Source organism: Doryrhamphus excisus, chromosome 16 (genome assembly GCF_030265055.1).
Source record: "Doryrhamphus excisus isolate RoL2022-K1 chromosome 16, RoL_Dexc_1.0, whole genome shotgun sequence".
NCBI classification, from domain to species: Eukaryota; Metazoa; Chordata; class Actinopteri; order Syngnathiformes; family Syngnathidae; genus Doryrhamphus; species Doryrhamphus excisus.
Genome location: NC_080481.1, coordinates 3,133,034 through 3,148,083, shown reverse-complemented (window position 1 = coordinate 3,148,083; position 15,050 = coordinate 3,133,034). Strand labels below are relative to the sequence as shown.

Genomic DNA, 15,050 nt, shown 5'->3' with positions numbered 1-15,050 from the left:
CTTTAATAAATACGGAATCCTACTTTGCAGAAATTCACTTGGTCTGGTTCAGTGGTCTACAATTATGAATGAAAAATTTGGCCACAAAAGCTCTGGCTTTGTCAGTCAACCGTCATCTCACATCATCACTCATTGGTGGCGAGTACCTAATCATTTGATACTTTGAATGTGCCTAATAATTATTTGAGGCATATTAAGGGATTAAACATGGTTTGGGGGGCTGGAGCTGAATCGAATGTAGCAATTGAAACAGTCACTTTTAATGCAAACCGTGCTGTGTTCGGAGGAAAACGTCAACGTCAACATCAACGTCGAGCTAGCAGGAGGGTTTGGAGGGGACAGAGTCAGCCGTGTGTCAAGAATAGACATTCTAATGGTCATATCAATTATGTGCAGATTTTGGCCATTCGCTGGTGGTTCTAGTGGTGGATCTACTGTGGTTGCATGACAGTCATTTTGTGACTCCACTATGTGTGTGTGTGTGTGTGTGTGTGTGTGTGTGTGTGCAGCACTGAGTGACAGTTTTGGAGCACTTGTTCAAGGCTTAAGTGAAGGTGTTATACTTTTCACTGACCAGAATTACTTTTGCATATCTTACCCTCAGTCAGCTATAATAGTATTCACAGCTACACGCTGGAAGAGTGTATTAAAAAAACGTAAAAAAAACACACAGAATATTACACCATTCTATGCAGTCACACACACACACACACACATACACAACGTACGTGCAAATTACCACTACATCTATTAATAGAGTTTGAACTCTTGGGACTCCTGCTGTCTCCCTGACACACACACACACACGCAGTTTGTTAGCCATTCACAATTGAATGTGGTCTAGCAAGACAAAAAAGGGGCGGGGGTACTCATTTTGGAGTAGGTCACTGCATGCATTTCCACTTTAATTGGAGGGGCGCTTTGACAAAGACCGCTGGGTACATTCACTTCCATAGAACACACACACAAAGACACTGGGAGACATCATTAAACAACGGTGCCTTTCTATGAACCCCATAATTAGCGAAGGCAAAGTATGGTTGTAGCTAATGACACTATGAATTAAAGTGAGTCAGTCGTTGTGTAAACATGTTTATGTTGTGTTATATATGCATGATATAAAATTATTCTATTCTTTATTCTTACTCCACTCAGTTATTAAGGCTCAACGACTTCCACATTTGCTGATGCGGTTTACGCCGTTCCACTCTTCCTTGGCAATGTCAGCGTTGCCTTTTGTGAGATGATGATGGTAATGGTAATGGTTTTATTTCATTTGAACATGCATCAGATTACAATTGAGTGCATCCCATAATCAGTTCACTGTTCCACATGTCCAAAAGGAGTAGGAAGAAGCAAAGCTTATTAAATCCTACCCCTCCATCTGGTACTTTTACAATCAGTAACTGTTACATTTGTTCACTTCCTGCTTTCCTAATATTTTATTTTATTTATTTGTTCACTTCCTGGGCGGCACGGCGGTCGAGTGGTTAGCGCGCAGACCTCACAGCAAGGAGACCAGGGTTCAATCCCACCCTCGGCCATCTCTGTGTGGAGTTTGCATGTTCTCCCCGTGCATGCGTGGGTTTTCTCCGTGTACTCCGGTTTCCTCCCACATTCCAAAAACATGCTAGGTTAATTGGCGACTCCAAATTGTCCATAGGTATGAATGTGAGTGTGAATGGTTGTTTGTCTAAATGTGCCCTGTGATTGGCTGGCCACCAGTCCAGGGTGTACCCTGCCTCTCGCCCAAAGACAGCTGGGATAGGCTCCAGCACTCCCGCGACCCTTGTGAGGAAAAAGCGGTAGAAAATGAATGAATGAATGAATGTTCACTTCCTGCTTTCCTAATATTTTCATTAGTTCATTTTAGTTTATTTTAGTTTTATTTTAGTTTTATTTTAGTTTTATTTTAGTTTTATTTTAGTTTTATTTTATTTTAGTCACGTACCGAAGTACAAGGTGATATGAGCATCCAGTGACATAATGGGTACCATAGTAAGTGTCAATATAGTGATATATATAGCACATCATGACTGGTTCAAGACTCTTCATCCTTGTATTTAGCAAACATCAACTGCTTGTATTGTTTCTTGAATTGGCTCATCGTTGTGCATTGAACAGAATGATATTATTCCCAACTAAATGGAACTCTAACAAGGTTGATAGCACCCGAAGGATTGTCGTTGTATCGTAACAAAGGCGTTACCTTAGAGGATAAAACCGTGGATCTCACGCCATCACCTTGGACTAAAGCTGTCCTAGCTAGTCTTGATCAAGAAGTGATGACGCCTCTTTAGATGAGACAGCCCACCAGCGATCGATTCACTGCTCTCACAGATTATTTGAGTGGAGATGTTGCAGGGGGCATCCCTCATGACCGAAGGCCCTAGTCTGTGTGGTAATGACTGGCTTTTTCAACAGGACAACGCTGCAGGTCTCGATACCTGCCAGACTAAGGACTTCTTCCACAGGAATAACCACACTCTTTTCATCTAAATCTACTTGAGAACACATCAATCCCAGACAGTGGATGCCCTACGTGGAGTCATCTTCACCACCTGGAGCAACATTCCCACATCATTCCTGATGAGTTATTATTAGGGATGTTCTGATCAGGATTTTATGCCCCAAATGCCGCACCAATCTAAGCTTTTTAAACTATTTTGGAGGCACGCTTTGAACAGTGCAGAAGTTATATCACTCTCACAAAGTCCCACACATGGCAGACATGTTTGTTTTGGGTGCTGAAGTGGGGGCGGAGCTGATCGGTGGAGGGGACTGGCATTTTAAAGCAAGTATCGGCCGATATCGATCTATGGCCGATCGATCAGAGCATACCTAGTTATTATGTTTGATGCTTATCATTCAGTCATTCATTTTCTACCGCTTATCCTCATGAGGGTCGCGAGGGGTGCTGGAGCCTATTCCAGCTGTCTTCGGGCGAGAGGCGGGGTACACCCTGGACTGGTGGCCAGCCAATCACAGGGAACATATAGACAAACTACCATTCACACTCACATTCATACCTATGGACAATTTGGAGTCGCCAATTAACCTAGCAATTAACCTAGCAATTAACCTAGCATGTTTTTGGAATGCACGGGGGCCAATGGCAGAGGGTGGAATTGAACTCGGGTCTCCTTGCTGTGAGGTCTGCACGCTAACCACTCGACCGCCGTGCATGCCTATCATGTCTTCTATACTAGGTAATGCAAATATAAAGGTGACTATAGGGGTGTTATTTAATGTCTAGAGAGCTCTTTTCTGTGCTCTAACTTTGAAAAATATTAAATTTCTTAATATTGAATCCTATTTGGTGCAAATTCACTTATCTCCGTCTCGGCCGTGTCTGGAACTAATTAACACCAATAAATGGGGGGTGACTTGTTTTTTACTGTGTATATTACAATATCATATTTGTAGTGAATGAAATATATGGACAATGTGTTCTGCATACCTTTAATGCTGTTTGATGTCCTTTCATGTGATGGACTGATCCATTTAACATTCCAGTTCATGCCAGTGTCCTGAATGTTATGTGTGTTTACGTGCCAAATGGCCGTTCAGACTACCCGCCCGTTTTGGAGTCCCTTGAGGCTCCCTCGGGAGATTCAGTGACAGTGACAACCTGAGCCACTGAGCCACAGTTCGATGATTGACTTTGTGGTCATGTCGTCTGACTTGCGGCCACATGTTTTGGTCATGCAGGTGAATAGAAGGGCGGAGCTGTCAACCAATCACCACTCAGTGGTGAGTTGGCTGCAGGGGTGGGAACGGGTTACAGGTCAGACCTGCCAGGTCGAAACGAATTGTGAGGGTCCACTGGGAACCCCTGGCATAATCCAATGCCAGAATGAGTTTCAACTCCCACCTCAGGGAGAGCTTGGACCAAGTCCCAAGGGAGGCAGTAGACATTGAGTCTGTGTGGGCCATGTTCCATCCCTCCATTATTGAGACGGCTGATCAGAGGTGTGGCCATAAGGTGGTCGGTACCTGTCGTGGCAGTAATCCCAGAACTCTTTGTTGGACACCAATGTTGAGGGATTCCGTCACGGAATCCCATCGGGCCTTTTTGGGATATGTGACTGCGGAGACAGCTGACGGGTACCGGCAGGCCAAGAGGTCAGTGGCTCTGGTAGTTTTCATCCTGGTCATGGAACTGAGGACCAGTTCTACACTCTTAGCAGAGTCGTTGCGGGTGCATGGTAGTTTGCCCAGCCAGTCAACATGTGTTGTGTGGACTCGGAGAAGGCATTTGACCGTGTTCCTCAAGGAATTCTGAAGAGAGTACTATGACAATATGAAGTACCCGACCACCTAATTTAGGCGCGTCATTTCCCGTATGACTGGTGTACTTTTATAGACAGGATTTCTTGAGGGGAACTGGTTTGGTGGCTGTCGGATTGGGTCTCTGCTTTTTGCAGATGATGTGGTCCTGCCGGCTTCATCCCAGCCGAGTGTGAATGAATGGATGGAAACAGTTACGGTGATTTGTATGGTCACAAATTTTGTAAATGACCCCAGGCCTTTTTTTGGTGTTGTTGTTTTTTTGACAGAAAAATAGCTGAAGTATGGAAGAAACACACACACTCACCTGCCAGTGGAGAATGATGCTCCAGATGAGCCCAAGAATGAGTTTGTGATTGCCATCAACAATGTCTGTGGCACCAATGTTCACCAACTCCACCTAAACAGGAGAAAATCGTGACTTTATATCCATTATTATAATTCATTATTAATCATTTAGAACTATGAAGAACACTAATAACTTACATTGTTTTTCTGCAAGATCTGCAGAGCTCGGTTGACATTGTTGAGCGAGTGGACACGTGAGCTGCCCTTTTCCAACCTTACCTGCAAACACACACACACACACAAATCAGATGATACTGTGATGATCGTACAATAGGGAATCGTACCAGCTCATGTCCTGCGAGACCCTGCAACAGCTCCAGCAATCGGCGCCCATCACAAAGGTCTGAGAAGAGATCCTCCACAGGTGGCTTCCCTGTCTGAAACACACACAGAAGCAATGATATTAAGACAAATTTCAACTATAAATGAATGTGGACGACTACGTTGTATACCACTCGGCAACCTCTAATTATGTTAATTAACGAAGGGGGAAAGATGGGATAGCTGCACAGAACACAAACTATAGTCATGGTGTCAGGATGATGTCATAATTCCAAGACATATAAACAGATAAGTAAATACACACATTGTGCTTGGATCCAGACCCAGAGATGGTTGGTTCAATTCCTGATTTGAGCTCAAACTACCAATCTGCTCTTATTTTCATTATACGTTTTTTTTTGTTTTTTTTTTACATATTTCCAGGGCTGAAGCTAGTCGAGCTTCAGCTTCCGAACGGCTCCTGTGTCCATTCTGACATTGCACCATCTAGTTGTTTATAGTGATTATTTGCAACCATTCCGACCAGTTACATGTCCATGAAACACGCATATTATTCCTGACCCTTTAGGAAAGTACATGTGGTCCTCGGCTAAGTTTTTTTTAATTATTAAATTATTAAATTATTAAATTATTAAATTATTAAATTATTAAATTATTAAATTATTAAATTATTAAATTACTAAATTATTAAATTGTTAAATTGTTAAATTGTTAAATTGTTAAATTGTTAAATTGTTAAATTATTAAATTATTAAAATTTTAAAAAATTTAAAAATTTTAAATTATTATTATTTATTATATTATTTATTAAATTAAATTAATTCTACATTATTTCTACATTATCTCCGAAATCACAGACATTGTACACAGAAATAGTCATAACACACTAAATACAAAAAAAGTCCCTTATTTGTAACTCCAAACCCTCCACTTGCCAACTTCATCCCATTCCCACAGCTCTGGAAAAAGCCTGTCTAGCCTCTCTGCTCCCTCTCATTTCTGCCATCATCCACTCCTCCTTAACCTCTGGAATTGTTCCCTCTCTGTTCAAAACTGCAGCTGTCACCCTGATACTAAAAAAACAAAATCATGTTTCGACCCCAACAATTACAATAACCATAGGTGTGCCTCAAGGCTCTGTCCTACGACCCCTGCTTTGTATCATCCGTATCTAAATACAACATTCATTTCCATTGCTTTGCGGATGACACCCAGCTCTCCCTCTCTAGCAAAGCATCACCCCCCCCCCCACCACGTGCTTAGCTGAAATCAAATCCAAACTCACCTCAAATTTCCTTCAACCGAATTGGTCAGTTCTAAACCTAAACTACCCAAAGTTGACAGTTTTGCCCTCAGCATTGCCAACAGCATACTCCCCCCTCTCCCCTCAGGTTCAGAGTCTGGGTGTCATCCTCAATAGCTTGCTGTCATTCGGTTCCCACATCAATAACATTACCCGGTCTGCATACATCCATCAATCGCCTACGCCCCTGCTTCCGCCCCCATACTATCCCTATTTTTGTTCACATCCAGGTTACCTCCCGTATAGATTACCGCAAATCTCTCCATTTCAGCCTCCCTTACAAATCCCTCCGTAAGCTTCAAATGGTCCAGAATCCAGAATCATCACCAGAACCCCTTCTTTTCATCACATCACCCCTATCCTGCAGCACCTCCGCTGGCTCCCCGTCACATCGAGAATTGAAAATACTGCTGTGTACAGTCAAGGCCACCCACAAGCTAACCGCCCCCTTGCACTCCCCCACCCAATCTCCACCTCCTCTTGCTCCCTCAGATTATCCTCCTCTGTCCACCTCTCTATCCCACCATCACCCTCGCCTCAGCACCTTGGATGGCAGAGCTTTCAACCGCTCTGCTCCCAAAACTTTTGAACTCTCCCGGCAAAATAAACTCTTCCTCTTTTCAAATCCACACTCAAAACCCACTTATTCAAGACATCTTATAATTTTATCTTCTCATTTTTTAAAAGAATTATTTTATGTGTGCTTTGGTTTTAAATGGGTCTATGTACATTGTCTTGGTTTCCTTGAAAGTGGCTTGCAGATAAAAAGCATTATTATTATTATTATTATTATTATGTTGTTGTTCTGTTCTCAAAATATATAGTTTTTGAATCTTATCTTAACCCATGTATTTAGATACATATTCATTTGTTGACCATGAAAGAGAATAACTTCTATCTGTGATTAATTGAGTTAACAATTGTCAAAATGTGATTAATCACAATTCAATATTTTAATTGATCGACAACCTTAATATAAATACATATAAATGATGAATAAAAGGGATAAATTAATATTTAGGTTACTATTACCTTCATTTAAGACATGATTCTTGTTCCCAAAGACATGATGAGGCAGCAAGACACCACACGAATGCCACCTTCCGGTTTTGCCATGAGGGCACATATAGACAAACAACCATTCACACTCACATTCATACCTATGGGCGATTTGGAGTCGCCAATTAACCTAGCATGTTTTTGGAGTACCCGGAGAAAATCCACACATGCACGGGGAAAATATGCAAAGAGATACCCGAGGTTGGAATCGAACTCAGGTCTCCTAACTGTATGGCTCCTAGCTGTGTGGCCTGTGCGCTAACTACTCGTCCACCATGCAGCCCTTTGCCATGAGTTATTTCTTGAATTCAATAGTGTTTCTCACCTCAATGACCCACAGCATTTTGATAAAGAAGGTGAAAAATATTATTGAAATAACTCCTGACAAAACAGTAAGATGTGTCCATGTTGAGTCTCGCTGTCTTTGCTGTCAAGAATCACATTTTCAGTGAATGTAAAAGTCATCTTAGATGTTCATTTATCCCTTTCATTTGTCATTTGTTTGCATTTACAATTGTTTTATGTTTGTAAAACTATAAAAACGTGTTTTGTTGTTGAGCTAAGTAGTTGACTTTGGGTTCCAATTTCCATTTTATAACCTAGCAAGCTCGCTTTGTCATAAAAATGCATTAAGAACACCATTAGACTCACACAGTATTAATAACACAACAAGGTGTACACCATATTGTACGCTAACGGGAAAATGTACTTAAACCAAGGCAAAACATTTTGCTATTATTTTTCTCTGTTAACCAAAAAACATGCTAACCAAGGTGTACGCTCATGTAGGTATTCAAGCACAAATTAAACTTTTTTTTTTTTACACTATGCAAAATACTTTACAAAGACATTTTAACCAACAACAGTTTTGATAATAAATATCAGACATTTGGTTGCTTTCAGAATTTCAACCTCTGATTGTCTATTTTGTTAGAAAGCTAATAGGCTGCTAGCAAGAATGTTTTGTGATTTAAAAACACTAAGAACATGGCTGCACTCCCGCAGTGTATTATTAACTCATTCACTGCCAGACATTGAAGACCGAGTTTTTGGACTACACAAACATTGAAACTTCTTTCATCAGAAAAAAAAGAGTTTGTTTCTAGCCTTTTTGTGTCTTTATGAATCAGCAGTAGAACATAGGATGGTTTCTGAAAACACCTGATTTTGACCAAAAACATTAGCTTTTTTTGCAGAGAAGCAAATTTAAACATATTTTTTGTTTTAGTAGCCACGTTTACATGAGGAGAATCTTTCCGAATGACTTACCAGAAAACAGTGTATACATGGAAAGGGATATTCCAATCTCCTGTCTACATGCGCCGCTATAATCAAACGGAATAGTCAATGGGGCATGCGCAGTAAAACGTAAACAACATCACGTGATTCATCAAAGATGGCGGACGAGAGTGTGATTACCACGCTTTTTTTAAAGCAGCTACTTGAACGTTCAGTTCTTTTAAAGTTTGTATCAAAAACAAACTTTCCGCTGTAGTCCAGTGATGACTGCTCGCCGCCATTTTCCAAACCTGAGAGACGTCTGCGTGTTACGTCACAGCTGAGTATTTTCAGCTGATTATATATTCATTCGGATTGGCACTTTTCTTTCGGAATGAGGTGTATAGAAAGGTAAGATTCTTTCCGTTTGGGCAAATACCCCGAATGGAATTGGAATATTTGGGTCCATGTAAACGTGGCTAGTGACTCCCATTTCAAAGTTTCATCCTGCTCATGCTGGTAGGACGCTACTACATTGTCACACATACACACAATCTCACATACAGCGCATCTCAACGTCTTTGTCACCATGGAAACAGCAGACTTCTTACGCCACTTGTAATCAACTTCCAGAACAGGAATACAAGTGATAGTTGGCATGCACCAAATACACACTGCAACCTGATAGTATATACAACGCGGGTCAAGAAATAAATACAAGAGACAAGAAGCAGCGTGCGCAACACGACAATGCAGCAATACAGACACACACTTTTTCCTCATCAGTGTCTCATCAGTGAGCGAGCTGCGGAGAGAATGCAGGTAGCAGGTGTGTTTGTGTGTAGCGGTAATAACGCCCTTAAAAATTGCCTAAGAAACATACCAACTATATCTTCTGATAAAGTGGAACCTCGGTTAGCGTCCACCCCGGTTAGCATGTTTTTTGACATCATAAATTGGCCATGACGCATGTCGATTGTGTGCTTTGTGACGTCCTGATGGTGTTTGGGGTAATGGTGGCCAGCCAATCACAGGGCACATATAGACAAATAACCACCGATGGACAATTTGGAGTCGCTAATTAACCTAGCATGTTTTTGGAATGTGGGAGGAAACCGGAGTACCCAGAAAAAACCCACGCATGCACGGGGAGAACATGCAAACTCCACACAGAGATGGCCTAGAGTGGAATTAAACTCAGGTCTCCTTGCTGTGAGGTCTGCGCGCTAACCACTCGATCACTGTGCAGCCCGGGTAAGATCCAAAAACCATACAAATATTTGCTATTGAATGGCACGATTGAATAGAAGTGTTTTCAGCTTTGATTTCAACATTGCCAGGGTTGAGTATTGTCGCACATCTTCTGGAAGACTACTCCAGATTTTGGCAGCATAAAACTGAAACGCAGCCTCACCGTGTTTAGTACTGAATCTGGGTGCCCGCCCGCAGGAGACCTCTACCTGAGCTTCTCAGAGATGGTTTATGTGTCACAGATGTACTTTGACACAAGACCATGAAAAGGCTTGTACACAAGCAGAGCTGTTTTAAAGTCTATCCTCTGAGTGATACCAGTGCAGAGACCTGAGTACTGGACTAATATGGTCATATTTTCTGGTTCTAGTCAGATGCACAAACAAGTCATGAGAGATGGTGAATGTTGTCATGACAGGCTACATGCTAATATAAGAGAAACACTGCTGTATTTGTATTGTACTCAAATATATGACAATGTACAACTAGGAATTCACCGATTCAGAAATTGGATATCTATCGATCTATCCTTATTTCTAAAATCACAAATTTGCTGACAGCTAAAATAATACATAAGGCTAAAAATAACCAATTAGCTAAAAATGTCATCCAATACTTCTCTACACGAGAGGAGAAATATGATCTCAGGGAAGAACTACATTTGAAACACTTATATGCTAGGACTACATTAGTGTTAGCATAGCATTTCAGTATGTGGAATCAAACTATGGAATGGATTGAGTAAGGAAGTCAAACAATGCACAACGATGAGCCAATTCAAGAAACAATACAAGCAGTTGATGTTTGCTAAATACAAGGATGAAGAGTCTTGAACCAGTCATGATGTGCTATATATATCACTATATTGACACTTACTATGGTACACATTATGTCATTGGATGCTCATATCACCTACTACTTTGGTATGTGACCAAAAAAAAAAAAAAACAAAAAAAAACAAAACAAAAAAACTTAAACTATATTAGGAAAGCAGGAAGTGAACAAATGTAACAGTTACTGATTGTAAAAGTACCAGATGGAGGGGTAGGATTTAATAAGCTGTGCTTCTTCCTACTCCTTTTGGACATGTGGAACTGGGAACTGATTATGTGATGCATTCAATTGTAATCTGATGCATGTTCAAATGAAATGAAACCATTACCATTACCATTACCATATTCTAATACCAGAGCTCTGTTTGCATTATAAGAACGATGACCCAGCCTGGATGTTTTGTGTGTCTGTAAAGCAGTTCGCTCATACTCTTTCGAAATGTCGAAGCACAATCTGCACCATCCTTAAATACAACATAAAGATATGAGACCAGGAAACTGGATTGGTCCAATCGTTTACATAGTATATGAACGATTTTACCCACTTTTTTTTCATGGCTTGTGAACTTCTCGGTATTCTCTTCTCTGATACCGAAGGAGGACCCCAGACATTATAGCAGGACACAGGGATCTCTGCAGTCCACAGTCTGCAATAGTCTAATTTTTTTTTCGTCTTGCGTGTATGCAAATAAGCATTATCAACGTGATATACAACATGAACTACTGTCCTAAATAATCATCATAAATTGACTGAAAATTAATCTGTTATCATAATCGGCAGCATAAAACCCTTATAGGAGAACCCCTACATTAAATACTTGTAAAGATTTTTTTTTTTTTAACCAACTCTGACTCTATCTCTGGGCCCCAATCCAAAACCCAAAATGTCATAAAGCACATCCTAACTGGAGAATATGATATCCCAGAAGTGTGATGAATATGCATTATCAATTTTTAGCAGGGCATTTAACCTTGTTGGTGCAAAAAGGAGGCTTTGAAGAACAGCGTAGTTCCAGCGTGTGATCATAATAGCAATCATTTGCCTTACCTTAGACAACTGCGAGTTGACCCATTTTGTGAACGTCTTCTTTTGCACATCTTCTCTTTCATCTGCCAGGTGAGATGAGCACAAATTTGCAATCAGGAAAACAAATAGATGTAACAAGGCAATTGGAAAGAGGCTGAAATCGATGCATGCACATATTGAAGGAGATCATCGCACACACACACATACACACACACATATACACACACACAAAGTGGTCCTCAGCATGACAGCAGGCTTCTCCAATCTTGCTCAGTGCTAATTGCATTTTCATGTCATCAATCATCACATCGCTCTGGCTGCCACTGTCACCAACACAGCAAACAGCAAAATCTGCTGCTCTTATGAATAATTTTGTTGATAAAATTCACTCACATTTATGGTTTCTTAGTGGGATTTGTTAAGGTGTTTGTGTTTGGTAGCAAAAAACTAAAAAATTACATCAGAAAAATCCAATAAGACCCATTTCTATTAACCAATAGTTCTTTGTTTGGTGAGGTGGCTACACATCTGATTCAAGGAGGACGAAAATCACCTCAATCCCAGTAAGTAAAGACCACTAAGTTTACCTAGCCACTATACGGAGTTATAGTTTCACTTTACTCTATTTTGCTGTAAAACTGAACTTCACTTACATGTTTATTTAAATTATTTCTACAAATTATTGTTTACACTGTACATTCTTCATATTTGATGTCATCTATTTATTCTCCACATTATTATTTATTATTATACGGGAGCCAGGCAACGACATTTCGTTGGCAATTTCACTGCTGTGTTATTGTGCAATGACAATAAAGAAAGTCTATGTCTATGTCTACTTATTATTTCTATGTTTACTTATTTATATTTTCAGGACAGAACACATAACTTGCACTTGGCTATAATTAACTACATACACTGGTAATTATGATTGCTTGTTTTGGGGGTTTAGGGACCCCCTCCAAAAAACATTCAATTCACAGGAGTAGAAGACAAAGCCAATGGGAAGGGTTAATGTTTACATCAAAAGAAGAAAAACTAAGACTAAAAATGTGTGTATGGAAGGTGTATGGATACAAAACAAAAAAAACGCACCTGATTAATAAATAATAATGTTCTCAAAGAAGACACTTGAAATATGTGACATGACACCTTAATATGTTCAAATCTCCCCAGGGGCATTTTTGTGTGGAGTTTGCATGCTGGCGTGGGTTTTCTCCGAGTACTCCCGCCTCCTCCCACATCCCAAACGCAAGTTTGTTAGGTTGCTTGGCAACTCCGAAATGTCCAAGGTATGTATGTGAGCGTGAATGATTGTCTACATGTGCCCTGCGATTGGCTGGGGAACAGTCCAAGGTGTACCCCGCCTCTCGGTTGAAGTCAGCTGGGATAGGCTCCAGCACACCCCCGCAAAAATGGATGGATGGGCACCTGAATGCATCTCAGTAGGTAGAAATATATCGAACAGTCGTATATTAAAACCTAAACTTAGACTGAAAATCTGGTGTGTATTTAGTTCGTACGGCGGACGAGTGGTTAGCACGCAGACCTCACAGTTAGGAGACCTGAGTTCAATCCCAACCTCGGCCATCTCTGTGTGGAGTTTGCATGTTCTCCCCGTGCATACGTGGGTTTTCCCCAAGGACTCCAATTGTCCATAGGTATGAATGTGAGTGTGAATGCCGCCCAAAGACAGCTGGGATAGGCTCCAGCACACCCCGCGAAAATGGATGGATGGATGGGCACCTGAATGCATCTCGGTATGTAGAAATATATCGAACAGTCGTATATTAAAACCAAAACTTGGTGTGTATCTGGTGTGTATTTAGTTAGTACGAGTTAGGAGACCTGAGTTCAATCCCACCCTCGGCCATCTCTGTGTGGAGTTTGCATGTTCTCCCCGTGCATGCGTTTTTTGTTTGTTTGTTTCTTTCTCTTTTTCCTGATGACGGAGTTGCCACAGCAAACTGCACTTCTGTTTAATTACCATATTTCTCAATCCACACAGGTTTACGGTTACCACCTGGTGCGGCCGGGTGATCATGTCATTCCTCCTCCTTTGCTGCACCAGCTGCTCATCACTAAGGCTGGCGTGCTCAAAGTGACTTCTTACGGCACCAACGTGACCGGGAAAACCGGAGTGTACAGCAGGAGAAGCCGCCCGTCATGGGGCAAGGCACATTCATGTTGGATACGCTATGCCGGCGTGCATCCACAGAGCTGGGGAGAACAACAGTGTTGGCCGGGAGAAGCCACCCGCTGTGGCTTGGCAAGGCATCAGTGTCGGAGTGCATCCACGGAGGTGTACAGCTAGAGGAGTACGTCGCCCACAATTATTTTAATTGCGACACACACTCTTCCCACACTGCTAACAACTTGATATCAGTCGGTAGACAGGGAATCACACCGAAGCTGCGCGTAAAAGATGACCTCATCAAACAGCCTCTCAAGCATGTAAACAAACGTGGGTTGGCTAGCAAGTCGGCATCCTCTTCTTATCCTTCCATTTTCTAGATATGCCGCCTATCTGATGCTGTGTGTGCATGCTCGATTAGGAGAGTCCGTGGGGACGTCCGTGAAATGTTGCTTAATCACATGATATGGGGTGTATTTTCAATCGTGTAGACGTTTGTTGGATTGATTACTTTTCCTCTTCGATTTTAAATCGGATTTACACCGAGTATGGGACACCTCGAATCATATGAAGGCTTCCAATGTTAAGTCAGACTTTAAGGATCGAAGCTTCAGGGCAAGGATATAAATTCAATTTCCATTTAAGTGCCATTCAAATCTGATGGTGTGAAATATGTATATTTTTGCCCGGAATTATTATTGTGTACATGCAATTTGTAGTGTGATGTAGAAACCAAGACATCGTGGCGGAGCTACGTGGTGGCCAGAGGTGGCCGTGACCCCCCCACTGTCAAGTATTATACCAGCCTTGTTTCTTCAATTTCTTCATTAATTAGTTAATTGGAATGGTTGGTACCACTACAAGTGTGTTACCTGAAGAATACAATGAAGAAAATGGAATACTGGAATAAAAGCCAGTGATGTAAGACCTTGAGGGATTTTGGTTATTACCAAGTAAACAATGGATGAAACTCTTATAAGCTACTTTGGTTGTCACCGTTATGTTTGAAAAATGCACCTTTATTTGTACCAGGCATTAAAGTCAACAAACAATTTTTTCCATTACTTTATGCAAGTAATGGTCTCACCTTGGTCACCATGTTGAAAAATGTCTGGCTCCGCTACTGCTGGTGCACTAAGAATGCTAGACATACATGAAAATTATGAAACTTGATTTCCTTCCCTAGATTTTTGGATGATCGAAAAAATGTAAATGGCAACTCTGTTGACTTTTAAAACATATGTCACAGCCCAAGCCCTAGTATTTCTCAGATGTTGTACAATGTTGTTTACAAAATTGTTTACA

The 15,050-nt window shown here is 41.1% G+C and overlaps 1 protein-coding gene across 17 annotated transcripts in view; it reads right to left on the bottom strand.

Moving 5' to 3' along the window:
- Positions 1–15,050, bottom strand: part of dmd (dystrophin) — a 198,192-nt gene that overhangs the window by 152,480 nt on the left and 30,662 nt on the right. For all 17 annotated transcript variants that reach the window (XM_058052496.1, XM_058052506.1, XM_058052498.1 and 14 more), the window contains exons 2-5: positions 11,633–11,694; positions 4,923–5,015; positions 4,777–4,857; positions 4,598–4,690 (exon numbers count right to left, since the gene is read on the bottom strand). In XM_058052496.1, coding sequence (XP_057908479.1) covers positions 4,598–4,690; positions 4,777–4,857; positions 4,923–5,015; positions 11,633–11,694 — 329 coding nt within the window. The remainder of the gene's footprint in view (positions 1–4,597; positions 4,691–4,776; positions 4,858–4,922; positions 5,016–11,632; positions 11,695–15,050) is intronic.